Genomic DNA, 26,902 nt, shown 5'->3' with positions numbered 1-26,902 from the left:
AGGTGTTTCTAAGCCCCGTCCTCCCCGATTTGCCGAGCCCCCTGCACCAGGGGGAGCACGGCAGGAGTGGGCGAGCCAAGAGGCCTTACCGATGCGCAACATGAAGTTATTGAAGGACTGGTTGTTGATGTTGGTGAGCGTGTCTTTCATGGCGAGCGCGAAGTCGGCCAGATCCGCCAGGTGCTGCCAGCGCTCCTTGTCTGACCTCTCCTGCACAAGAAAGCAACCGTGAGCGCCAGGGCCCGCCGGGCGCCTTCCTTCCCTTCACCTGCTAGTTACAGGCCTTGTTCTGCACTTCCTCCCACAGGGGAGCCAGGGACCTCTTTAGCTCTGACTTGTCACTGTGACAGCTCACCTGGGTCCCTCTGGGTGCAGGGCAAGGATGGGCAGAGGTGGTGGGGAAGGCAAATCCTTCCCAGCCCAGCTGCTGTCTGCCATGCGTCTGGCAGGGTCGTGTCACCACCCTATCTGAACCTGGCCTTTGAATTTTGTATCGTTGTCCTCATTTGTTTCTTCAAGTAATTGTAAGCACTTGAGGGTGATGACCATTCTAGATGTGTTTCTTTAACCTCATCCATAAAGTGGATATGGCAGTAGGACTTACACTGTACAGCACAGTTGTGAAATAAACTAGGGTAATGTTTCAAGAACAGCCCTTGGGACCAGGGTCCCCACAGTTCATTTCCTCTCCCTCTGGCGCTAAGCACAGCTGGCCTCACAGGGCTGAGCCAACAGGAGAATAATCTGTCAGCCAGTGAGCGTTAACGACTTCCCTCTCCTAACAAAACCATTTCCCCAGCCCGGACATCTTCACTGTTACATAACTGTGTAGATAGTTCCTGCTCCCCGGTTCTTATGAAAGTATAGAGCATTAAGAGGGCATGGCCACAGGCACATGAAAAGATGCTCAACATTGCTAATTATTAGAGAAATGCAAATCAAAACTACAATGAGGTACCACCTCACACCAGTCAGAATGGCCATCATTAAAAAGTCTACAAATAACAAATGCTGGAGAGGGTGTGGAGAAAAGGGAACCCTCCTACACTGTTGGTAGGAATGGAAATTGGTGCAGCCACTATGGAGGGTCCTCAAAAAACTAAAAATAGAGTTGCTATATGATCCTCCAGTCCTATTCCTAGGCATATATCTGGAGAAAATTTTAATTTGAAAAGATACATGTACCCCAATGTTCACTGTAGCGCTATTCACAATAGCCAAGACATGGAAACAACCTAAATGTCCATCAGCAGATCAATGGATAAAGAAGATGTGGTACATATATACAATGGAATATTACTCAGCTATAAAAGAATGAAATAATGCCATTTGCAGCAACATGAATGTTGGACCTAGAGACTACCATGCTAAGTGAAGTAAGTCAGGAAGACAAATACCGTATGGTATCACTTACATGTGGGATCTATATGATACAAATGAACTTATCTATGAAACAGAAACAGACTCGTGGATGTAGAGAACAGACTTGTGGTTGCCAAGGAGGTCGGGGGTGGGGGAGGGAGGGACTGGGAGTTTGGGGTTAGCAGATACCAACTATTATATAGAGAATGGTTAAACAAGGTCCTACTGTAGAGCACAGAGAACTATATTCAATATCCTGTAATAAACCATAATGGAAAAGAATATGAAAAAGAATGTATGTATATGTGTATAACTGAATCATTTTGCTGTACAGTACAAATTAACATTGTAAATAAACTATACTTCAGTAAAATAAATTTAAAAAAAAAAAGAGGATATGGCCACAGTTACCTAAACCATCTCACGCCCGGCCTAAGCTGTGGAACAGCAGTGGGGGGCCATGTGTGTTCCCCTCTCTCTGCTTATTAAACTCGTAAACCTGGTTTTATATTTGCACCGCGTTGGTTGTTGGGTGTGTGTCTGTGACCCCTTCGCACAACAGTACTTAATGGCAGCTACTTTTATTATGACATCGTTTCCCACGTGCTACGTGTGAGCTGCCTCTCTCTTGCCCCATCTCCTCTAGACATTGAGCTGGTTAGCTACCTTGTTGGAGCTGGTAAAGCCATTGGTGTTGACATCTGGGGTGACTCCTGAAGCTGCCATGTAGGTGCTGCCAATGGTTTTGATCTTGGTGATGACCCGAAACTTGGGATTGTCCAGGAGCTGAGGCCAGTAGTAAGGAAGACAGAACTGTCAGCAGTCGACGGAGATGAATGAGCCACAACTAAATGACAGATTTGCCTGTTTACAACAAGCCCAGGAGACATCTAAGATGTTTTCCTGTAACAGCTTCATCCAGCCGACACCTGCCACATGATCCTGGGCCAATGTCCCGATATTCTGAGCCTCAGTTTCTACCACCTTAACCCTGGGATGCAGGTGCCAGTCTCCTAGGGCGGGAGCATCTATGTAAAAGCATTTCCCCTGGTATACAAGTTACCTGATAAATGTCTACTGAACCTGAATCTGAGGGTAGGAGGAATCAGAGGGGCCTCGGGATCTTGTTTTGGCCAGACTTGTAGGTGATCTCCCAGGCTCTCACCTGGGACCCAACATCTCCAGATGGCTCTGTTATGCGGAGGGGCTTTTATGGGGAAACGCAGCCAGAGTAACTCTAACTTCCCTCTGACTTCTGCAGCCTTTCCTGGGCTGCAATCTGGAAGGGCTGGCTCTGTGGCAGGAGGAGGGGGGCGCAGGATGGTCACTTACAGAGTCAAAATCTGAGATGATCTCATTGAGGAAGCGCAGACACTCAATGCCACCGTTATTGATGCTCTCCTCTGTGTAGAAGTCAGCAAAGTTGGGCAGGGAGGCAAACATGACTCCAATCTCGTCATAAGACTGACTGTACAGCTCCTAAAAAGAGGCGGGGCCAAAGTGCTCAAAAAAGTCTAAGTGAATAATGTGCTATAGAAATGAACCTGTCTTCCATATCCATGACATGTGCACTCAGCTTTTTGGACACACACGTCTCCCAGACTATCCCAACTTTGAATTATTAGAAAGTAGCTCATCACAACAATTAATAACTAAAAAAGAGCTTCACTAGTCCCTGCAACAGCTCCAGCTCTGAGAAGAGGGTGGGGTGGAGCTGGGAAGTGAGGCATGAGAACCAGTCTGAGATGATCACGGTCGGCAGAAAGGTGGGCTCCACCAAGGCCTTGGCTTCTTAAATGGGCCTCCCAGAGGTGTGTGGCCCATGGAAGCAATGTCTATGGCAGTGCCCTTTACCAAAAGCCTGTGAAATTCTTCTTTTGCTTCTAGTATTGTGCTGGGTAGGTCCAGCCCTACCTGGGCCCCCAGGCCATGTCATAAGAAGACAGAAAGCCAGAAGATGACACACAGGCTCGTGGCTCCAGCACAGGGCCACCCCTCACCTCGTCTCTCTTCTTGGACCCCAGGAAATGGCGTGCCACGTGCTCAGGCAACATGTTAGTGACCAAGGCCTCGTTCCAGCGTCTCATTTCATAGACACGTTCCTTCTGGTCGTGGACCTCAATCTTCCATAAGAACAGTGTCCGTGCCAGCTTCTCCACCTATGGACACAGACATAGGTAAGGTGTGAGCTCTAAGCTGGCCATCTGAGGGAATTCCCTCCTGGCCCAGTGGTTAGGACTCGGTGCTTTCACTGCCGTGTCCCGGGTTCAATCCCTGGTTGGGGAACTAAGATCCCACAAGCTGTTCAGCACAGCCAAAAAAAAAAGAAAGAAAGAAAGAGAAAGCTGGCCATTTGATAGGAAGACGAAAAATGTGAACTTATTTCCAACATGGAAAGACTGAAAGGAAAACGGCTAATGGCAAGGGAAAGATTCACCTTGAACCCAGAAAGATTCACCTCATCAAAAAGGCCACCCTACAGGTGCAGTGAGGATCCCAGCCCCTTTGGTTACAGGAAGATGTGAGAGGTATTCTGGACGTGTGGGGCGTCCTGGGACATAATTTTAGCTACAGGTCTGCCCTGTGGGTGGTGGCAGCAGTGGGATCTCCTAGCCCAGGGAGGAGGAGTCCCCATTTCCAGCAGGCTCCATTCGGTCAAGAAGTGGCTGGGGGTGGCTGTAGTTCCCCGACAAGCCACTGGGTGGCATCTGAGCTAACAGGGAAGTGAGTCCCTCACGAGGGTACTTCCTTCCCTCTCTTCCTCTTTTTCCTTTTAACCAAACAAAAACTTCATCAGCTTCTTTCCCTTTATTTTCCGGCTCCGTAGTCAGTGTGTTAGTGACCCCCAGAGCCTGGGTGAGTGGAGATCCATGAGCCGCTGGCCTAGGGAATAGAGATTTTATCCAGGCTTTTGTGCCCCTCCCCCAGGCTTCCTTCAGTTTCCCGCAGGAGGTCAGAAGGAAGAGGTAAGAACTGTTGCTCCTGTACTACTGAGGAAGAAACCAGAAACTGGCAGAGGTGGTGGCCTGACCAGGGTCACATGCCATGTGGGGTAAGGGAACCAGCATTCCCCAGGAGCTTGGTTTCCTAGGTCCTGGGGCTGCTTCTCCAGAGGCCCCAGCAGGTCTGCGCAGAAGAGGAGGGTGTGCAGGCACTCACGTGGCGGGAGAAGTAGTAGAAGCTGAGCATCATGACGAAGATCATCACCGTCATTGAGCACTTGGATGGCACCAGGGGCAGCCTGTGGGACCGAGGACAGTTCAGCTGAAGGGCACCGTGCTGCCCGCTGACAAGGGAGCCTTATTCCCTCTAATCTGGCTGTGCTGTTTCCTGTCACCCAGAAACTTTTCTCAGCAGCTTAAGCACCTTCGCGTCAAGTCCGGATGCCCACCGGGCAGTAAAGCTTTCTGAAATCATTGGGTTTTTGTCTTAACAGCCAACCAACTCCTGGCTCCTCCCGGCTGCACTTGGAATCCACATCAGGCCTTCGGGGATGCTCCCCAGATGTTGAATAAACACTGCATCACCTGACTGATCACAGAAGTAGCTGCAACCATCTAGGAATCTGGAGACGGGAGAGACTGACTAACATCTCGGTGATGGGATGAGGGCACAGTGCCACCATGCTTTTGTATAACTGTCACCCATATTTTTGTGTGGAGCTGTACATCATTTCCATTACTGTACAGTATTCTATTATATGACTCTACCACGATTTACGTATCTGTTCATTGTTGATGTCATTTGGGTCGTTCTCATTTGTTTTGGATGTTTGTAGGTGTGTGTGGCTATTATAAACAATGCAACTGTGGACATCCTTGTTCATGTATCCTGGGACATATATACGTGCATTCGTTTCTCTGAGGTGTACACGTAGCTGTGGAATTGCTGGGTCATAGGTCTACTTTCAACTGTACTAATTAACTCCAAATTGTTTTCTAAAATGGTTGTACCAGTTTATACTCCCACCAGGAATGTATGCATTACCGTTATTATACAGGATGTGATCAGACTTCTTAATTTTCGCCAAACTGATAGGGGTGTGATGGTCTTTCACAGTGGTCTTAATTTGCATGACCTCGGTTACCTGAATGCCTTTCATTTATTACTGCCCAGTTAGATTTCTTCTTTTGCGAAATGCTCTTCAAGTCTTCTACCCACCTTCTGTAGGTCATCTTTTTTTTTTTTTAAACTTACTTAAAAGTCTAGTCAAGTCACTGAATCATACAATTCTAAAACTTTAGAGCTAGAAGGGACCTTGAAGAACTTCTAGTCTGATATCCTCTTCAAGAGATGAAAACTGAGACTCAGGAAAAGTGGCCTGCCTGAGGCCCCACAGAGAATCACTGCGGCAGGGTTCAGAATCCAGGTCTTCTAGTTTGAATGCAACAGTGTTCCTTCCTGCTCCTGTTTCTGCCGTCTGTCCTGCCAGCCGGTAAACGCAGCTGTCCTCTACCTGGCTGCTCTCCTTTCACCTCAGCCCAGCCTGCTCTCTGTCCCAGCCTCTAAACCACACTGCTCGCCACACCTCGCTCTCTTTGACCCAGGAGAGGCCAGCGTGGCCAGATGAGCACTAAAGTCTGCTGCAGGCTCCCTACAGAAACACACACTCACTTCTCCAGCCTGACTATCCCACGTCACGTGCCTCTGGAAGGATGAGACCATGGGGCTTTGGCCTGTTGTATTCCCTACCTCTAGAAGAAAGGGGCCAAAAACACAGACCAGGACGGGAAAGCGGTCACCCTTACCTGTCAGTGCCATTGAGCCCAGGGCTGGAAAGTACCTGCATCTTCTCTAAGGCCACCATCGGAAAGCTGTTGGGACAGATAATAGCACACTCAGGCCCCATCGGGTACAAGAGACTGGTGCCCAGCCAAACACTGAGGTGACCCAGGTCTTCAACTCCTCAAGAAGGGGAAGGATGTGTCCTGGGATCACAGCCAACCAGTGGCCCGTCTGTGAGAAACCACAAACCCTGATTCCCATACAAGCCGTGGATGAGCCCTAGAGACAGACGGCCAGCTCAGTGCAGACCCATGACCTTGAAACGGGGCCTGGTGGGTGGGAGGAAGGAGACTATGCAGATCCCCAAACAGGCTTCATCTTACTCGTGTTCCTGGAAGCGTCTGCGGTCGTATTCATCAAAGATGGGGCGCCAGGCATAGATGTTGATGACGGCCACAGCCCCTGCGATGAGCAGCATGAGCGTCAGCTTGACCATGTGGCTGACCTGCACCAGCATGATGGTGGCGATCAGGGACAGCACAGCGACGTAGTTGTAATACTTGGGGTTCTCCACGCAGCCGTCCTCTATCTGCACCCTTGAGGTGCCGTTGGTGGGTCCCATGTAGTACTGGAGACAGCTAAGCTGGAGGCCAGGACCGTAGGCGAGAGCACGGGGTGCAAGGGGACAGCAGACACTGGTCAGAGAAGGCGGGGCTGTGGCAGCTGCCACTTCCCACGGCTCCCTCAGAAACACCGAGAAAGAAGAAAAATTGACCAGGGCACAGTAATACAAAAGGCAGTTAATTCCTGCTAAGAGCTTTACCATCATCTCCTCTGAGGGTCATGAAAATTCTCTGAGTATTTTAGTGCTGCCACCATCAGAGGGAAAATTCGGAGAGGCCGCGCTTGCCCACAGTGATGCAATTAGCAAGCAGCAAAGCCAGAACCAGGAGTCCGCTCGTTAGGTTTCAAACCCAACGTGCACTTGCCCACAGCACTCTGTTGCTTCCGGAGGGGCCGTGAGCCAGCCAGGCTGCCCCTCAGAGCTTCACTGCGACGGCAGCCAGTCTCCACTCAAGCCCTTCATTTCTGGAGTCTGGTCGCCGGTCCCACTGCTGGGCAGACGTGGTCAATGGAAAGTGCATCCACAAACCGAATCGAACCTACTTTTCTTCACGTTCACCCACTGGCGCCTGTCTGGCTTTGGGGAGGCTCTCAGCATGTGAGTCTAGCACGTGCAAAGTTTCACACCTCCCTAGTTTTTCTCCCCTCCACAGGACTTCCAGATGTCCTGCCAGTGTCCGTGACCCTGTCAAACAGTGGCCCCCAGACCTCGGCACCAGGCTCCAGGGGGGTGTCCTGACACGCAAGGGGCCCAGGCCTTTTCTTGCCTGCCCTGTGGCCACCAGCAACCCCTGGGCTTGTCAGGTTCTCGAGCTCCTAACTCCATTCCTGCTGGACTTCGGATCAATCGGCCCTAGGGCTTCTCACGTACACTGCTACCAGAATAAGTCTCCATGCTGACTTTCCTCCCATGCTTCAATTGTTAAAGCAAATAATATAACATTATATTTGCAAAAAGCAGGACTCTAAGAGACTGTATCTAGTACAGTACTACCAACACTGGAGGGAGCTGGGAGGCCTGACCAGAGAGCACCAGCGACAGCTCCAAGTGCCCAGTGCTCAGTGAACTGGCTGGTGGCTTCCCACTGCCATCCCTTCTCCCCAAGCCTCTGCTGCCCCCTCACGGGACCCATGTGAACTGAGGACAACAGAGCAGAGGATTTCGTCTACCGCTAGCCATCTGGGCTCAGTGAAACTGCCGTCCCAGTGACCCACCTCTGCAAGGTGTGGCCTTGTTCAAATGGATGAAGGCCAAACAGGAGCGCTCCTCTGGTGGAGCCGGTTTACCTCCCTCGTCCTGCTGGATGCCTGATGCTAGCCACACTGTAGGGAATACTTAAGATACACAGAAAGCTTAGGAGTATTGGGGCCCCTGAACAGTGAGACATGGAGAGAGAAAACACAGGACGGGGATTTAGAACTGCTTCAATTCTCCACTCTGTTACTTACTGGCTGTGTGACCTAAAACAAGTGATTTAACCTCTCTGAGCATCATTTTTTTTCACATGAAACTACAGATGATACCGACCTCTCGGGATTGTTACAGAGATTAAATGAGACAACACATGTAAACCACCCAGACGGGAGCTGGTGCCTGGCGCTGGGCTCCTGGACCCGGGGAGAGTGAGGAACTGGGGAAGACAAGGCAGCCTCAGAGGCATCCCGGGGAGAAGACCCCGCCGTTTGGCCAGGATGATCATTTAGGAACCTAAGTGCCGCTCCAAAGCTGTGTCTACTGGGGGTGGGGAAATGGGCTGGCAACTGCTCACGCAGGCTAATCCAGAGAGTGGGCGTCCCTTCAACAGCACAGCAGGGGCTCACCATGTCCACGATGTTTGCCATGACCAGAATGAAGATGGCCAGCATGGCCCAGGTGTTCCTGGCCCAGCGCGTCCGGTCGATCCAAGTCGAGAAGGCCACGATCTTCTTAGGAAAGGCCTAGAAGGATGGAATTTCCAGGCCCTTGTGTCCTGACGGCCTTCCCCCCGTAAACACGACTGCTAACCACTCTGCTTGCTCCCGTACTTCCCAGGAACCTGGAGGGCAGTGCCGCGTGTGTGCGCCAACCAAAACCTGGCCGCGGCAGAACCGAGAAGGCGCGCGGATCCCGGCTCTGTCTGCCCGTCCTGCTGGATGTGCAGATGACACCCCACGGCTGCCAGATATCAGAGCCCTTCCCAGCGCTGCGCGGCGACCGGCCTGAGCCTGTGGGCCGCACCACCAGCAGCAGTCCACTCACTGTCGCTGGGCGGCAAAGCCACGCTGGGGGAGAATTTTCAGGGCCGGCCGTCTTTGCCTGGCTACGTACTCCTGCTTTCCCTGGGTCAGGGTTACCTAAATCCCCCAAGTTACTCACAAGCCACCCGCCAAATTCATGTTCCTAAAATGCTGCTTTTCCCTTTTTTTTCTGATCAAAAACTCTGCCTGACACCCAGTGCTTATAGGAGAAAGTCTCAATCCCTGTGTGTGGCTTTCAGGGTCTTTCACAACTGGAGCCATTCCACCTTCTAGCTGGGCCTCCACTGCTTTTCTACACAGGTTCCCATTTAGGTAGACTCTGGCTCACCCACCCACGCATGCTCCGGGGCCTGGCCCAAAGTGGGCGCAGAGCCGATAATGAAGACGTGTGCAATGAATGGATGGATGAGTGCCTGAGCCAGCCCAACGGAAGTCCTCCACTTGTCAGGATCTGACAGGACACAGCTCTATCAATACGCACTTTCACGGGGAGCGATGCTCACTTCCAGACAGCTCTGAGCCAAAAGGAAAAGGGCTTCTTACCCGAGGAAAGATGGCAGCCAGCGAGCAGACAGTCAGGGTCAGGAGCAGGACCTCGCCAACCACAAAGGTCACATAGTTTGTCATCAGCCTGTGAGAGAGAGAAAACAATCCAGGAGAGGGCCAGAGGGAGTAGTGGGCTGGGTCAGGGGCCAGGACAGTAAAGGAAGGGAGACAGAGGGCAGGCCCCCTAAGCAAGGCACAAGCCTGTACCCGAGAAGTTCCATGTCATACCAGGGAGTTGCTGCTGGCTGTGTGCAGGGCCTGGGGACACGGGACCCTCCCCAGCTGTAACTGTTCTGTGGGACATTTCTTAAAGAAGGACAGACTCACAGATGCCCTGGGCAGAGCCCAGTAACACCTGGGAAGGGATTCTTAGGAACAAGCATTCTGCCGTGTCGCAATGATGAAAGGGGAGAGCACAGAACAGAGCCGCTCGCTGCCGAGGGCTGCTGAGGGTTTCAGCGCTCACCGCTGTATCCCTAGACCTTCGCCCCAGGCACAAAGCAGACAGCAAATATTTGTGAAGTGAATGAAGGAATTTGGTCCTCACAATAGTTCTGAGTTAGCGAGGGCAGGTTTTATTATCTTCAGATCATCATCATCGTCATCTTTCACTTTACAGATGAGTAAACTGATACTCCAGGAACCCTTAGTGATGCGCCCAAGGTCATAGAAGAAATAAGTGAGCGAGCCGAGTCCAGAACCTGGGACCACGTGACAAGTCCAAGGCTCTTTAAGTTCCCCAAACTGTGATCAGAAGAGGGCTCCACACCCCCTCCTTTCTGGTGGGGAATCCCTGAGCTGGAGGGAGCTGCTGATCGGCCACGGGGAGGAAGGGAGGGAGGGAGGGGGCAGCCATCCTTCAGCTGGGCTTCAGCAGACGGAGCAAGGATTCCAGAACACCCTGCCTTGCCCCAGAGGACCTGCTGCTGTGAGAGAGACCAGTCTGCACCCAGAGCCTGAAATCTGTCTTTTATAACATGAGCCAAGAAAGGGAGCCGATGAGCCGTGGTGACCGAGATTGAGGAGCGTCCCCGTCCTGTCTCCTTGTCCCAGAGCCACTCAGACCCACCCAGCCAAGGTCTCCATCCCCCCGGACCCTTCTTCCCTCAGCCTTCTCAACCCTGGTGTGACCCCCCACTTTGACGCGAGTGCTATTCTAGGACCCAGGAGCAGAGAGAAGGAAGGGGGTCCAGGGTGCAGTCCCAGCATTCCCAGGGGCTGCTCCGGGGGATGGGGAGCAAGGAACAGAGCCTGCGCGCCTGCGTCAGGCTCCAGCTGAGGCCCACACCCCGCAGGCCTCTGGCCTAGGAAGCTCGTCACCTTCCACCCTCCCCTGGCTGTCAGGGCCTGCCCTGCCCCTCCCTCACCAGGGGTCGATGAGAATCTCAACCAGGGCAGTGCAGAGCAGGACGACACAGGAACAGCTGAAGGCGGCCCCACTCTGCTTCTCCTTCTCCACCGAGTAGCGGGTTTCCATCTCGCGGTCCATGAACCGCATGGACAGGAAGAAGGTGTTTCTCTTCTTCACTCTGCAGTGCAAACAAGCCCTATGAGATGCAAACATCACATCTGTCTCTGCCCGCCAGGAAGGGGCCGTATTTACGATGACTGACTTCCTGGACCCCACGCTGGGGCCAGACAAGGCACGTGCCAAGGGCAAGGGGCCAGCTGCCTGAGGGGCCACTTACACCTGGGCGGACTCCCGCTCCAGCAGGGCCTCGTTGAGCAGCTGGTTGAGCTCGTGCTCATCCTCGGAGGCGTCCACCACGCGATCGGCCAGGTCCTGAAGCCGCAGCCTCCGGCGAGGGTTGGGGAACGAGGGGTTGTCAGCCTGCAAGGCAGTGTGGCAGAGTTGGGGGGCAGGCGGGATGGAGTGGGGAGAAGTTGACGAAAGACAGGGTGGTGTTGGGGGGAAGGGGAACTAAAGGGATCACACGAGCACCAGCCCCTTGAGTCTCAAGATCATTTCTCGGGAAAAGTCTTCCCTGTGCTGTCACGTGGCTCCGTGCTGCAGTCCTTCCTGGTTTCCCTGGGACTCCAGGTCCCAGGCCCTGGGGCCCCTAACAGAAGCTCTGCAGTGATCGCCCACTAACGGCGGCGTGGGGAGCAGCCACCGGGCGCCCGAGTGGGAGACCTGGAATTTGAGGCTGCTGCTGGGTCAGCGGGGTCCTGGCACCTCCTGCTACGAGGATGGGGGTGTCACACAGCCACACCCTTCGGCATCCTTGGGGATGTAGAAGACCCCCCACCCTACGCTTAAGGGCGCTCTTAAAGGAGCTCAGACCTGGCTCACTTGGGGGAGGAAGACCTGAGGGGGAAAGCTACGGAGAGAAAATAACATCCTTATTGCTAGTGGGGTGTAGGACTGGGGTACCCCCTACCATTTTCATTCCTGGTCAAGAAGGAAAAGCCTCCGCTCCAAACACATGAATCCAGACTATGGTCACACAGCCATCAGCCCAAATAACAACTGGGAACGGGCTAGCGCTGTCTGCACGGGTCTAAGCGTGTGTCTGGAAGCCGGAATCCAGATACCCTGGCTTAAGCTCAGGCGTGCTGCTGGTTGAGTCTGACCCCGTATAATCCATGTCCCCCCAGCCCCAATTTTCTTCTCTGTAACATGCTGTGGACGTTCCGTTCCAGTACCAGGAACCTCTGTCCCTGAAGCGTGTCGGGAGCAGTGCGACACTGGCTAATTGTGAGGAAAATTGTGAAGAAAATCTCCGGCCGCTAAGCCTCTGCGTCCTTCTTGTTAGTGAGTTACACTGAGTCTGTATTAACACTTTCCATCAAGAAACTCACAACAGGGAAAAGCTACTGAGTGCTGTGGTGCTCATGGAAAACCCAGTTTATCTTCAGCCCTCTACCCTTGTCTTCCAGCACGTGATCTACAGGCACGGGGCAGTTCTGTCTCCCCTGCAGCGAGACTCGCGGTGTGGCCGACCAGCTCACGGCAGCCTCCGCGAGGCCGAGACCCGTCTCAGCACTGGCCTCTGTCCGTGGATAGACTCAGGAAGCTCTTTAGTAGTGGATGGATCCTGGACGCTCTCCCAAGGTGCACCCCATCCTCAGGGGGCATCCTGTTCATTCCTTTGGGAAACCCCTCATCTGTGCACAGGACTTGTGGGGTTTGGACCTAGCCAGAGAGGTGAGCCCAGCCCTCTAGTGTCACTTCTGAAACAGCTCTGGATCCTAGAGAAATTTCCGTGGGGGTCCTCACTGCCCTCAGATCTCTAGGATTCTGGGACATGGGAGCCAGACAAGGCCTCGGAAGTGAGCACCTCTTCTGACCTCAGCCACCTCCACCCCATGTAACTGACGAGGAGACAGTGAGGCCAGGGGGCGGGGCGGTGACCAGCCCCCAAGGTTACACAGCCACCGAAGACAGAGGCCAGGCTAGGGGCCAGGCCATCCCGGGCCTCGCCCCGCACGTACCTGGGCATCCGGCTCCTCGGACGTGGAGCCGCTGGTGTGGATGCTCCCGTTGGGCTCCTTGGTCTCAATGAGGGCAGGGGAGCCGGGCTTTGAGGAAGGTGGCGCTCCGTTCAGCAGAGCCTGCAGCAGAAGGGAGTGGCCGTCAGGAGCCCCCAGGCACTGCCAGATGCCCACCCAGCGTGGGGTTGGGCTACTCTCAGTCTGGAATCTTCCCACCAGAGTTCAGAGACCTTGTAACCTTAGAAATCTCACGATTCAGTTCCTTCTCTAGACCATCAATTTTAAAACGCTGTAATTTTCTAGTATCCATTTCTAGTATTACAACTTTTCTAAGCACAGAAAGACCCTATTGTTCCAACTCCTATTTTTAAAACAGTAACTCAGTGACACAGTGATTCACAGAGATCTTTTCTGGGGTCGAGCCCTGTCAAATGCCTTCCAAAAGTCTGAATAAATTCCATAAACCAATTTCCCCAATGATCATTTAATTTACTCTGTCAAGGAAAAATACTGCTCTATACAGGAAAACAGCTCATTCATTCATTTACCAAGTATTTACTGGGTACCTACTGTGTGACAGGAACTGTTGTAACTCCTGGGGACACAGAATGTTCTAACCTCAGAGCCCACCTTCTAGTGAGGACGGCCGGACATCAGCGAAGTAAAGAAGTACATGATTACAGAAGGTCAGAGAGCAGTGATCTGGAGAGGTGTAGGCAAGGGACACAGGGATTGCTGGGGAGTGACGGTAAGGGGAGTGGGGGAGGTGTCACCATGAAGATGACATTTCCATGAAGACCCGGAGCACATCACGCGGCTCTCAGGGACGGGTTCCAGCAGGCGGAAGCCCGGAGCGGGCTGGAGGCCCGGAGTGTCTGAGCAGCAGCCAGGAGGGCGGCGCTGCCCAAGCCCAGTGAGTGAAAGGGGCGGGGCGGTGAGGACCTGCTGGATGGGGTTCCTGACCTCAGGGAACTTTGGCTCTTCCTCTGAGATGGGGACCGAAGGAGGGTGTGGAGCGGGCAGTGCGGGGTGGGGGTGGGTATGTGTGTGTGACACGATTTCACCTAACACCCCAGCAGGATCACTCTGGCTGCTGTGTGGAGACGGGGCGGGGGGCGGGCAGAGCAGGGCGACAGACTGGGAGACCACTGCGCTGACCCAGGCGTGAGATGGCTCGGACGAGACGGCGGCTGCCAGGGTGTGAGGAGAGTGGGGCGAGAGCTATAGCTTGCAGGGAGGGGCTCATGGATTGTAGAGGGGGGTCAGGATGTCTCCAAAGGTTTGGGGCTGAGCAGTGAAAAGAACGGAGTTGCCACTGATTGAGACGGGGAAGACTGAGGAAGAGTGGGTTTTAGGGTAGAGAGATCAGGAGCTCAGCTTTGGACTGTTATATACACAGATGGAGATGCACACGTGGCTGCAATGTGCAGGGATGCCGGTTGGGGCTGAGATCTCAATTTGGGAGTTGTCGGAGATGGCATTTAAAACAACTGAATGAGGGCTTCCCTGGTGGCGCAGTGGCTGAGAGTCCGCCTGCCGATGCAGGGGACACGGGTTTGTGCCCCGGCCTGGGAAGATCCTACATGCCGTGGAGCGGCTGGGCCCGTGAGCCATGGCCGCTGAGCCTGCGCGCGTCCGTCCGGAGCCTGTGCTCCGCAGCGGGAGAGGCCACAACAGTGAGAGGCCCGCGTACCGCAAAAAGATAAAACAAACAAACAAACAAAAAACAACTGAATGAGACTAACAGCAAGGTCAGTATCGATGGGAGATGTCTTTTTAACACTTTGGAAAGGATCCACTGTGACAATTCCCCTCACACTCTCCTCCTTATCACTTTGTTCAGCTAAACCCCGGGGAGAGGCTTCTGCAGATGGAATGGTATTTGCTCCTGAGGCCCAGGGAAGCCGCCGTCACCACTTTCCCTACTGCTTCCCATTATCACTCACACATCATTCACGCGTTTATCTCTGCCGTTGACTACTTCTGACTGACTGCTGAGCAGGTTTGGTGATTTGCTGACATGGCCTTCTCGGAGCACATCTTGAGTTGGAGACATCTTAAACAATTACTGAGCTAATCACATGGGCTTATGATAATGGCGTTAAGTTGTTCACTTAACTCACACTGGGGGCTGACAGTTGCTGCAGCGCCTTATAGGGAAGACGACTGGTATAATCTACAGCAGCTCAACTTCTAAGCTCCCCGAGACAGATGCGTCACAGTGCTGGGCACGAAGCAGATGCTTGATACACAGCTGATGAGCACAGTATGACAGAAGGTTCAGCTCTCTAACAAACAAAAAGCGTCTACAAACCAGAGGCGGAAAAAGCCCTCAAAGGTTAGATATGAATATGCAATTCACAGAAGAAAATCACCAGACTGACAACCATGTTACAAGTGTCCAGTCTTACTAATAACTAAAGAAACGCGATTCAAACAATAAGATACTGTGGGTTCATCTTTCAACTGAACGAAGAAAAAAAGTGAGGAAAGAGTCATCACAGGCACAGGCAGGGTGGCAGGAGGTAAGTAGCAGGCACATGGGTTAAACTTTCAACGTACAGAACCTTTAACCCAGCTTTTCCACTTTGCGACATCTACGTTTTTTAGGTAGGGGCACTAAGAAACAGTTAAAAGTCAACTTTACAACACACTAAAAACCCGGATTGCCCCAAAACGTCAGGAGAATTAGTTTTGAAGGGAACAGCGCCCACGTTTCCATGAGAAATGGGCCCCCTCATTTGTCTGATGGAGGATTTACGAAGAAGTCTAACTCCCGTTCATTGGAAGCTGTCGCCTGTGCTCCTGTCCTGTGTGGCAGCACCCAGGCCACGGGGCTCAACGGCCCACAGCCCGGACCCCACTCCTACTCACCCAGAGCCTCTGTGCTAGTATTTTAAGCTACACGTCCACGAACTCCACTTTTCTCTAATTGGAAAACTGAATAATGACTCCTGCACACCAGCTTCGTAAAGACACTGCTGCCAGGGCCCCATGCGTAACCCTCCCGGGGGTGTCAGGTGCCAAGAACAACTCCTGAGTCAAATGACGCACCACGCAAGGGTTGATTAAACAAAATGAGAAAATGCAAGATTAGAACGAACAGGAATGCGTGTGGTTGTCACAAAGATACGTTTGACTGCTGCCCTATGACTTCAAGGTGGTCACCAGTACAACCAATTTGTGGGTAATTTTTTAAAGGAACAGCATTTTTAAATGTACTAAAAACGTTTTTTGCCAGAAATGGTAAATGTTCTGTCACTTCACAAAGGTAGCTGATTTCTCAAATTGCTGTCAATCACCATCTTGTAGAATAGCTTAGAAGATGCATTGTTCATTTGTTCCAGTGAACATACTGAAGTTGTGCGTGTAGCACTCTTTTTTTAAAGAATAAATTTATTTATTTATTTTTGGCTGCGTTGGGTCTTCGTTGCTCCACACAGGCTTTCTCTAGTTGTGGCGAGCGGGGGCTACTCTTCGTTGCGGTACGCGGGCTTCTTGTTGTCGTGGCTTCTCTTGTTGCAGAGCGTGGGCTCTAGGCGCGCGGACTTCAGTAGTTGTGGCCCGCGGGCTCAGTAGTTGTGGCTCGCGGGCTTAGTTGCTCCGCGGTGTATGGGATCTTCCCGGACCAGGGCTCGAACCCATGTCCCCTGCACTGGCAGGCGGATTCTTAACCACTGCGCCACCAGGGAAGTCCCCTAGCACTCTTAAAATATGAAGACTCAATAATTTTGTGACCAGGTCAAGTCTCATTTCATGGGGCTCCACTTTCCGCCGTGACATTTCCTAATTTTCTGCAGGACAGCTTCCTACTTTTCTGAGTTCTTTAGAGCATTTACTGTAGCTCAGACTTCACACTGGGCACGAAATACTTACCTCGTACTACCCTTTGCTCCAACACTCAGCAGCTAGCGAGACCTCTCATAGTCCTGCCAACTCTTCTACAATCTCACCTCCAATCCCTGCCTTTCCCTCCCCGCCGGCCCAGGGGGTGGGTGGAGGACTCACCGAGCCGCTGAGGCCATTTTGGGCAGCTGTCCTCTTCACCTCTGGCTTGGACGCAATGATGAGGTAGGTTTCGATGCCCTTCTCATCCAGGTAATCACAGCGGCTGCCCCCATCGCCTGGCTCCACGTCGAACTCGCCTTTCAGGCAGTCCATGGTGCTCTGGGAGATGTGCACACGCCTGGGTTCGGGCGAGAGGGGCCCTGAGCACAGGCCCCGTGGCAGCCCCCGCCCTACCCCCGGGGACAGAGGTGGAGCGGCAAGTCCTAGCGCTAAGTGGCTGTGTAGGCGGCCCGGCACCTCCCCTTCTCTGAGCCTCAGCTTCAATCCATGAGACAGTTTGTCCTCAGGCTGCTGAGGGTATCAAATGAGATGAGGAATCTGAAGTCTGCTCTGAACACTAAGGTCAGAAGGCCTGGTTATCATCCACCCGGTGTGATTCTCCGCTGCAACACCTGCTGTCAGGGGGTAATAGCCTGTTTCTGGGGAGTCACCACTAGGGAGAGAACTGTCACTGCCTCCGAGAGAAGCCTCCTGACCCAGGCGGGGAAGGTTTCACCGCCTCCTTGGTCCACCCTGAGGGTGGGGCCTGCCCCACCTGACTGGCCAAGTCTGTAAAGAACTCAGGAAAGACGTGCAGGTGCCTCAGAGCCTGTTAGGAGACTCTCGCTGCTAATAGTGCCCTTCGGGGTGACCTGCGCACTGAAGGAGCTCCAGTCCTGACCTCAGAGCCCCAAGGCCCCGCAGAGGGTAAAGCGGGCAGGAGGACAGACTCCTGCAGAGCCCCAGGCAGGAAAGGCCCAGGAGGCAGGCGCTGGAAGAACACTGCTCCTGGGTGGGAAGGGCTGCTTCCTCGAGGCCCCTTGTCCCTTGTCTGGGCCACAACCCTGAGATGGATGGGACGGTCCCCTCCCCTGGCCCCGGGAAGGAACGCGCGCTCACCCGGGGATGCCGCCGGCCTCCATCTTGTTGGCCACGGTGACGTCGGTGGACCACACGTCGTACTGCCAGCGCTTCTGGCCCAGGACACCCCCCAGCACGGTGCCTGTGTGCACCCCGACTCGCATGTCCACCCCAGTCTTCGTCTTCTCCCGTACATACCTGCCAGGTACACACAGAAAGGAGGAGGGGTCAGGCCTGCCCACAGCCAGGTGGCCAGCCCCCTCCCCAGCCCCCCAGGGGGAGGAATTCTGCACAGCCTTCCTCCCCTCCAGGCTTCAGGGCCTACAGGCTGCCCCCATTGCTTTCTGCCCACATCTGAGTCACCCACAGCTGGGGCTACAGCAGGCAGTGGCCAAGGCCAGACTCAGCAACCACAGGCCAGTGTGACTCGGGGTGGGGATGGAGGGGCAGGAAACAGCAGAGACCCTCTGCCCCTGGGGGACCTCCAGCTGTTCTCTCCCAGCCATCCGTTTACTCATGTGTGCAGCTGACCTGCACTGAGCGCCTACTGTGTGCCAGGCCCTGCGCTACGTGCTGCGTGTGCAGAGGGGAAGAGCTCCTTGCTTGAGATCTCCAGGAGGAGACAAACACGAATTTCAGCACTTTGCCCAACAGTGATGGGAGTAGAGGTAAGAGTCTCTAAATCCTGAACTATGGCCCCAGGGGAAAGGCAGCATCTGCTTCTTTCCAGCCAATCCTAGAGGGGGTTTAACCTGGAAGACAGCAAAAATGCAAAACCACCCCCTTGGAGACGGTGGTGAAGCACACGCCCAACTCCTGGACTCAGCAAGGGGCTTGCGGGGGCTGATACCACCCAGGGCCCACGAGAGGCCTTGAGTCGACGGCAGGGAGCAACCCCGCCCCCCCAGGGACCTCCAAGCCCACAGGCGCAGTGACAGCAGTGGGGAAGAGCCGGGGAGGCAGAGTTCACCACCCTAGAGGCTCACAGTGGTGCAGGCAGGAGCCTTGGCCGGGGCTCAGAAGCCAGGGTTCTAGTCCCATCTCTGCTGCCCAAACATCTCGTGACCTCAGCAGTCACTTCACTGCTGTACTCGGGCTTCCTGATCCAAGAGATGGGCATGGAGATCTCTGAGCCTATCTGTCCTGGGGGGTCACGACGAGAAAACACGGAGAGAAGATATGCGGGGGGGACACTTGGGAGGAAAAGAAAGCAAATGGAAGGTGGCAGAATTTCATGATGACCGCACCTTCCAGCAGAAAAAACTAGCGTGGACTAAAGCTAGAAGAGGATCCCTTGGAGGCTGCAGTTTCCCTCAGCGGTGAGGAAGGTAAGCCTAGCCCGACTTCCCAGAGCCTGGGACTGACCATGCCGCACCTGCCTCATCCCCTGACGAGCCCGGCTCGGAGCCTCGGGACACACAGGGCCCACCGAGACAGAGCAGCGCGGCAGGCGTGCTGGTGCCGGAGCCAGGACCCATGCTCCCCCCACTTACGAGATGGCCTCCACCATGGCGAGCCCCATGAGGATGGAGCAGACGGCGTGGTCCTCCCGGTAGTCAGGCAGCCCACAGATGCAGTAGTAACAGTCGCCCAGAATCTTAATCCGCAGCTGGTGGTATTTCTGAAAGGGCAGGTCCTGAGTCCCTCCTCGGCAAGGGGGGGTGAGGGGCAAAGAAAGCAGAGGACGGAGGGGTGGGCGGAAGTCCTGGGAGCCGGAGGAGGAGGGGGAGGCCCAGGTCACGAGGATGGCGCCCCCCACCCCTCCCCGGAGGGCTGGGCGAGGGTCAGGTACTTACGGCCGCCAGCTTGTCGAAGCGTGCGAAGAGCTCGTTGAGGAGCTTCACGAGCTCTTGGGCGCTGCAGGCTGAAGACAGCTGGGTGAAGCCCACGATGTCGGCAAAGAGGATGCTGCGGAGGGGGAGGCAGGCCCCGGTGGTGAGGACCCAGGCGGCGTGCCGGGCTCCACGCTGCCCACCGCCAGCTCCCGCTCCAGCCTTCAGGCGGCCAGGTCCCCGCTCGAGCCCCGAAGTGGTGAGATCCTGGCACGTGCCGGGCGCACTCAGGGCTCCGGCGTTTAGCTTATCTCGCGGGTGGCGTCTGTACAATGACGGGCCTGGACCACGGGACCCGTCTCGGCCCCAACACCTGGCAGCAAGGCGGCCCCTGCGGGGGCTGAGGCTCACACTGTGGGGTGGCCGTGTTTCCAGGGCCCGGGAAGACTCTCGAACCCCGCGGTGCTCCGCCGACCCCCCCCCAAAGCCCCCGTCCTGCGCTCGGAGCCCAGGCCTGCAGCCGGCGCACCTGACATTCTCGTGGCGGTACATGTACATGGTGTTGAACTGCTGCTGGTCCTTCTGGCTCTCGTCCTTCTTCATGTCCTTCAGCATCTCGTCTGCCACGTGCTTGGGCAGGATGGAAAGCATAAGGTTCTCCTGTGGGGGAGGAGACACTGAGTGGGGAGGGCAGGGGCAGGCGCGGACACTCTGAGAAGAAACGCCCTTATCCTGGTGACAGGTGTCAGCCAGGAGCCAGGTGACCCTCCGCAGAGACCTTGCGGTGCACACCCCTCACTGGGAAGCAGCCGGAGGCCCAGGACAGGCCGCCTCCTGCCCTGAGCAGACTCAGCACCGTGACCTGAGCACCTTCGGAGCGCGGACAGAGCTCAGAAACCCGTGAAGAACCCCAGGCTTGGCTCTGTGCCTCCAAGGCACCCCCAATACCACAGGAAGGGTGACAGTGCCTACGTGTGCCCTTGAGGGCAGGGCTTCTGTGTGGCCCACACCACGTTGCACAGGGCCATCACTCGAGAATCCAGATTCAACGTGACTGGAGACCTACGACGTGCCAGGTACCACGCCAGGTGCCAGGCTACAAAGACGAGTGAGTCCAGGAGGTGCCTTGGAGGGCCCCGTGCAGGGACGCCCTGCAGGCAGATGCTTGGCGGCTCAGAAGCCGCGGGTCAGACCCAGCAGCAGAACAGGAGAGAGGAGACAAGTGACGGCGGGGGTGCTGGAGGGTGGGTCAGAGGAGGGGGAAACGCAGGCAGCGGCAACTTGTCGGGAAGGAACCGCCCTGTGCCCCCAGGAGGGGAGGGAGGTGACGGTGGTGCCCGCTGGAGGACGGTGGGAGAGGCTGAGGGAGAACCTCAGGTGCAGGTCTGCAGGATGGAAACGGCAAGGGAGCAAGAGAACCGCGCTAATGGCGGGGAGGCGACTAAACTGAGGCCCGCGGGATGAGGCAGCGGGAAGTGAGGTCAGCCTGGGAGAAGTGTGGGTGCAGAAGGAGGCAGAGGGGGCTGGGGGAACAAGAGATGTGGCTGGAGGTCGCAGCCTTGGACCCCGGGGTGGAGCAGTTCCGGGTGACCAGGCCCGTGCTGCAGGGTCAGCCGCTGAAAGGGGAGGAGGGGACGGGTGGGGCGCGCGGATCCGGGGGTGCTGTGTCCAGTGACCTAGGGCCGGGAGCTACCTGGGGCAGGAGGGGTGGCCAGAAAACTAAGACCTGTGTCCTCAGCACCTGGGGTCTGACCAGGGGTCAGGGGCCACAGTGAAACTCAGGCTGCAGGTCCCAGGCCTCGGCAGTGATGCCAGCCCAGCGGTACAGGAGCGGGGACACACCTCCGCCACGGGCCTGGACTCAGTGGGCCCTGAGGCCAGAAAACGCAGCTCTACCTGCCTTTCAGACACACCTGCTCTGGGGTAGGAGCCTGAGGTGTAGAGGTCGACTCCTCTCCTCTGGTGGGCGCGGCCAAGAGGCCCCCAAGAGTCTGGCGTCGTCCCTGGGCCTCTGTCCCCACTGAGCCAGAGGCCTGCGGCCTCAGCTCCCCTGGAGAAGACGGCTCAGCTGTAGGCGCGGCCCCTCCCTCCTCCTCCTAGGAAGGTCTGCAGGCCGGGAGCCCCCCACCTGCTCGCCATCACATAGGGCATAGGTCCCTGTGCCCTATCTCTGTTCTCACAGGGAGAACCAATCCTCTTTCCTGCGGTGAATACCACCATAACAAGGCGGCCCCCTCTGCTCAGCATGCCTGACGCTGGCTCTAGCCTGAAGCACGGACAGTGGTTATTCCTGTTACCCTCCCATTTCCACAGCAATGTCTCTTCCACTGTTAAGAACCTCGCGGGTGGCACCATTACAGCTCAGGAATGAGAAGCCAAAATGACCCCAGTGCGCCCTGCCTGGCTCCACCCAAGCCCAGGAAGCAGCAACCGAGCCTCCCGGGGCCCTGCAGCCCAAGCAGAGCAGGGGGCAAAGCCGCTGCCCTGGCAAAGCTCTCAGCTTGGGAAGAAGATGAGCCTCCGGGAGGATTTTCAAGGAAAGCCAGAGACACGAGGCCCTGCCTGCTCTCGAGGGTGGCCTGTGGAGAGAGCTGCTGGGGTCCTGAGCGGGAGAAGGAGACGGGGCTGAGGGGCAGCAGTGAGGGCTGGGGCAGGAATCCCAGGGGTCCCAGCCCACCCCACGTGCGGCCCTGCCCGTGCCAGGCTGGCAGGGACAGGGTCCGATCGCCTGGCTCAGACCCGAGCCCTGCCACTCACCGCGCGATACCAGGCCATCATTAAACTTTCCCGTGCCCTGGTGTCCTCGCCCGTAAAACAGGAGGGCTGAGCGACTCGTTACCATAAAGCACTTAAAACGGTGTCCACGCATGGCAAGTGCTCCATGTACGTTAGCTGTTCTCGTGTCCCTTGATGTGAAGTGTCACTGAGGCACTGAGACAGAAGGTGTCTCAGAAAGACAAGGTCTAAACTTCCCCTGGGGCTTCCAAGCTGGCCATAGACTTATCGATGAAGAGCTCCAGAGGGACGTCAGGGTCAGCAGGAAACGTTTTGGTCCCTCGGCCAGGCCCTGTGAGCTCTGTCTGGTCCAGACAGGATGACAAGGGGACACCAAGAGGGATCCTGCCTTCCATGCGCATCTCAGCCTTTCTCCCCTCAACGTGCATGCGGGATACATGCCAACGCAGGGAAGAGGCAGACACGTGAGGGACGTGGGCAGGGCCTGCCAGGCTGGGAAGAGCAGAGGGGGGCCACGGGACGCCGAGGAGCAGGAAAGTCACAGTGGGGCGGGGCCTGTCTCAGCAGCCACCCCCGACACAGGCAGGCCTTTCCCACGCCCCCCTCAGGCTCTTCCACAGAACTCTGTCCTCCCAGAAAAGCCATTCGGCTCCCTGGGAACCTTGGGGACATCAGAATGCAATCCAACCCTGTGAGGTGCCCGTGGCCCAATTTCCCTGGAAACAAGATGGGCCTCCCCGGAGGCAACCCGCACTGCCCTATCCTAGCACGGCCTGGGCTCCAGTACTGTCAACAAGGGCAGGATAAAGGCAGCAGCGGAAGCACAAAGCAGGGCAGCCCTGACACCCAGAACCCAGGTGCCTTGGAGGTCCACAGAGCGCGGAGGCCATGAGCTTATCTCTGGGGGTGCCACGTGGGGGATTTTCACTTTTTGCATCATGTGATTCTGTAACTTTTTGCAGGAGAAGAGATGAGTTCTGGGACTTCCCTGGTAGGCCAGTAGTTAAGACTCCACACTCCCAATGCAGGGGGCCCGACTGATTCCTGGTCAGGGAACTAGATCCCGCATGCATGCCACAACTAAGGAGCCCGGGTGCCGCAACTAAGAAGCTGGCGAGCCGCAACTAAAAAGCCTGCATGCCGTAACTAAGACCTGGCACAGGCAAATAAATAAATGTTTTTTTTAAAAAAAGAGAGAATAGACGAGTTCTGAAAGCAGATAACCCTTAAATGTCAAATTTTCAAATAACAAGAAAGCAGCTGTGGTTGTAAAGGAAGGCTACCAATTGACCTGTGTGGTGTACGGCAACCCTATGGTCAACCTCAAAAGGTCAGCAGGCAGAGTCCACCTTAAGTCACTCTGATAAGACGAGTCTTAAATAAGAAGTAGGCGTACACAGAAAAAAGAACAATTTGTCAGATGAGAAAAAAATGCAACAGGCAGCTGCCACAGGACTGGACCGGAAAGAACATTCTAGTAGGTGGAGGGCAGGGGCAAGAAAGTGGCCGAGTGGGCAGCGAAGGAGGGGCCGGGCCCACGTCGCAACCCCAGGACCTTGGTGACAGCCAGGCTCTGCTCCCCTCCCCCGCCACCTTCCACTTCTGAACTTCACACCCATGGATGGCTCCCCACCCGCGTGCTTCTCCGCGGCACCGAGGCCTCCTCCCCAGGACACCCACCTGCCTTCCTGGCCCCAGCTCCCCCTGATTTCCTCGGTGGCCCCTCCTGGGTAGACAAGCAGGACTATTGGCTTTTCTCTGCTCTGGCGTCCCTCTCTCTGGAACGGCCCCTCCTCACCCACCTGCCACCTCTCCAGAGCCCCCGGCCCCTGCCCAGGTGTGCTCATCCCCTTCCTTACCTACACCCACTTCATACCAGTGCCTCCACTGATGCTGACCTTGTTTGCCCTTACATTTCAGAGATTCTCAACTCATTCCTGGATCCTGGCCTCTTTTAAGAGTGTATGATGCTAATGATGGATCTTTTAGAAAAATCCTCACACACACACAGAGGATCCTTAACATCCATCCTCAGAGTTGGGCTGAAGACCCCAACCTCCCTCATCCATGTCCTTGAAGAAGGAAGGAGGCTGGGATCCAAGTGCACTTGCCTGGCGGGTCCCACAGAGGGCACAGGGGTGGACAGGACAGGAGCCACCCAGGGCATCCTCGGGGCCCAGAGCTGGGGGATGTGTCTTGGTCTCCCCAGCAGACAGGCAGAGCCTGCTCTCACTAACATAGCAGTTGCTATATGTTTTGGGAGTCATAAGAATGTTCTAAGCCTCTGACCCATTAATGGCTCTTCTGGGAATTTATCCAAACAGAAATAATCCAGAAGAAGTAAGAAGATTTACGTGTAAGAACTTTAATGCAGCATCACTTACACTTGTGGAAAAAACTATAAGCAGCCCAAAAGCCCAGAAAATGGCTAATTAGACTGTGACACGTCCTCTGGATGGAAGATTATGCAACCTTAAAAATGATATTGGTGAAAACTGTTACAAGAAGATGATGAGAGAGGAAAGCAAGACATGGAATTGTATTCTGTGAAGGTGACGCCGGATGCACACGCATCGAAATAACGGCAGAAGGACACACGCAAGAGAGAAAAGGGTAACAATGTGAGAGACGGAATTAACAGAAAACTTTACATGCTTTTCAAAATTGCTATATGGTTGTTGTACTGCTGCTGCTTCTTTTTTAAAGTATGTTTTAAACTGGAAATAAACACAAAACTTCCTGTTGCCTCCAGCTGTGACCCTGACCCCAGCTTGTCTGTAACTACCAGTTTTCTTAGAAATGGACCGTCCCTGCAAGGCCACTGAGCTGCCTCCAGACTCCCACATCTGCTTGGCTCTAACCTGAGAAGGGAGGCTGACGGTCAGGTGCGAAGCAAGCGGGAGACCACAGCCCCCGGTGAAACGGGGAGGAGGCAGCGGCCCTCTCTCAGGGGGCCACGCGACAGAACCGGCGCCCTGGGCTGGCTTCTTTCTGCAGTTCTCAGAAGCACAGCAAGTCGCCAGGCACGTGGACACTAACGACCAGTATCAAGACCGTCCCTCTCCTTCCCTAAACTTTCTCACCTACCCAGTATTTTCACGAACACGTCATATTGCCTCCACCTTGCAGGCGCTCAAATCGAGGTGTGGAGGGTTAGGCAGATTGTCCCGGTTCCTCGGCCGTAGTGGCAGACCCGGAACGTGGACCCAGGGCTCCCTGACCGATGGAACTGGTGGGTTTTTCTCCACCAAAAGACGTACTTTTCACACTCTAACTCTCTCACCTGCACCGGACGTTGTTCTGCTATGAATGTGAAGAAACAGAAGTGCCCAAATCTTATCTAGTGAAGACCTGACAACACGGCTCCCCTGGGGCTGAGCCCCGGTCCCTGTGCTGTTGTGTGGGACGGCGGGTCCTCTGTGGGTGCCTCAGCGTGCTGGCCCAGGCCCACCAGACCACAGCGGGGCACCGGGGAGAGCAGGCCAGGCCAGGGCAGCTGCTGGGACTCTTCCTGATGCTCAGCAGAGAAGGAGGGGGAGGGTGCTGCTGGGGCGGACGCAGGGGAGGCCTGGGCTCAGTGCTGGGCAGGCCAGGAGACTGCCCTGAGCCCACCCCCGTTTCCCCACAGGGCGAGGGGAGGAGGAGAAGGGGGCCGATGCTGAGAGCTCTGGACGTGACCAACCGTGAGGGCCCTGAGATGCTGGGTCACCCCAAAGCTGCAAGAGAAGCCAACTGCGGCAGCTCCAGAGGGGCTCACCTAGATGGGGGTGCCACCAGGTCTCCCCTACGGTCCAGTGAGCTGCCACTGGACTGACCGCAAAGGGCCCAGAGGTGCGTGGTTCCTGTGCGAACCTCGGCATCACTCGACGCTGCTACTGGAGGAGCAGAAACTTCTGATGAGTCCCTGGACGTCTAGGTGCTGGGAGGTCCCCTGGTACAGCTGAGCCCATCCCACGGGACCAAGGCCTCATGACCCGAAGTCTGGCCTGCAGAGGGGAAGTCTCAGCATCACCTGGGGCTCACCCAGCAAGGCCCAAGGATCCTCAAGTGACTGGTGACCACACTGAAGTTTGGAAGCACCATTTTATGAGCATTTGAGAAGGATCTGAAGGAAAGGAAAGCAAGGGGAAAGGCACAGTCATGGTCCTGTAGTGGAGAGGAGCTGATCGGTACACCCAGAGAGAGACCCTGCTGCCGAGGTCACTGCTGGAGACCCCCACCTCCAAGGCCATGTCCGAGCAGCAGGCAAAAACCTCAACCGGGACATGTGAATTAGAAAGAAGCAGAATAGGGACTTCCCTGCTGGTCCAGTGGTAAAGAATCTTCCTTCCAAGGCAGGGGATGCGGGTTCGATCCCTGGTCAGGGAACTAAGATCCCACATGCTACGGGGGGACTAAGCCCACGTGCCACAACTACTGAGCTCACGCACCTCAATGAGAGAGGCTGCATGCCGCAAACTACAGAGCCCACGCGCTCTGGACCCCATGCACCACAACTATAGAGAGAGAAAACCCACATGCCACAACTAGAGAGAAGCCCGTGCACCACAAAAGAT

The 26,902-nt window shown here is 55.3% G+C and overlaps 1 protein-coding gene across 3 annotated transcripts in view; it reads right to left on the bottom strand.

Annotated features, from left to right (window-relative positions):
* ADCY3 (adenylate cyclase 3) overlaps positions 1 to 26,902 on the bottom strand; it is an 82,326-nt gene that overhangs the window by 2,457 nt on the left and 52,967 nt on the right. For 2 of the 3 annotated variants that reach the window (XM_027113684.1, XM_027113685.1), the window contains exons 4-20: positions 20,140 to 20,270; positions 19,635 to 19,746; positions 19,332 to 19,543; positions 17,878 to 18,036; positions 16,939 to 17,116; positions 12,931 to 13,050; positions 11,184 to 11,326; positions 10,863 to 11,024; positions 9,493 to 9,580; positions 8,533 to 8,649; positions 6,471 to 6,730; positions 6,111 to 6,176; positions 4,522 to 4,603; positions 3,363 to 3,521; positions 2,695 to 2,841; positions 2,029 to 2,148; positions 90 to 210 (exon numbers count right to left, since the gene is read on the bottom strand). In XM_027113684.1, coding sequence (XP_026969485.1) covers positions 90 to 210; positions 2,029 to 2,148; positions 2,695 to 2,841; positions 3,363 to 3,521; positions 4,522 to 4,603; positions 6,111 to 6,176; positions 6,471 to 6,730; positions 8,533 to 8,649; positions 9,493 to 9,580; positions 10,863 to 11,024; positions 11,184 to 11,326; positions 12,931 to 13,050; positions 16,939 to 17,116; positions 17,878 to 18,036; positions 19,332 to 19,543; positions 19,635 to 19,746; positions 20,140 to 20,270 — 2,377 coding nt within the window. The remainder of the gene's footprint in view (positions 1 to 89; positions 211 to 2,028; positions 2,149 to 2,694; positions 2,842 to 3,362; positions 3,522 to 4,521; positions 4,604 to 6,110; positions 6,177 to 6,470; positions 6,731 to 8,532; positions 8,650 to 9,492; positions 9,581 to 10,862; positions 11,025 to 11,183; positions 11,327 to 12,930; positions 13,051 to 16,938; positions 17,117 to 17,877; positions 18,037 to 19,331; positions 19,544 to 19,634; positions 19,747 to 20,139; positions 20,271 to 26,902) is intronic. The other variant, XM_027113686.1, reaches the window with a different exon arrangement.

The sequence above is a fragment of the Aethalodelphis obliquidens genome, unplaced genomic scaffold, assembly GCF_003676395.1.
Source record: "Aethalodelphis obliquidens isolate GAN/ISIS:26980383/991018 unplaced genomic scaffold, ASM367639v1 scaffold12, whole genome shotgun sequence".
Lineage (NCBI taxonomy): Eukaryota > Metazoa > Chordata > Mammalia > Artiodactyla > Delphinidae > Aethalodelphis > Aethalodelphis obliquidens.
The sequence above is the reverse complement of the archived record's forward strand: the minus strand, read 5'-3'. Positions and strand labels throughout refer to the sequence as shown.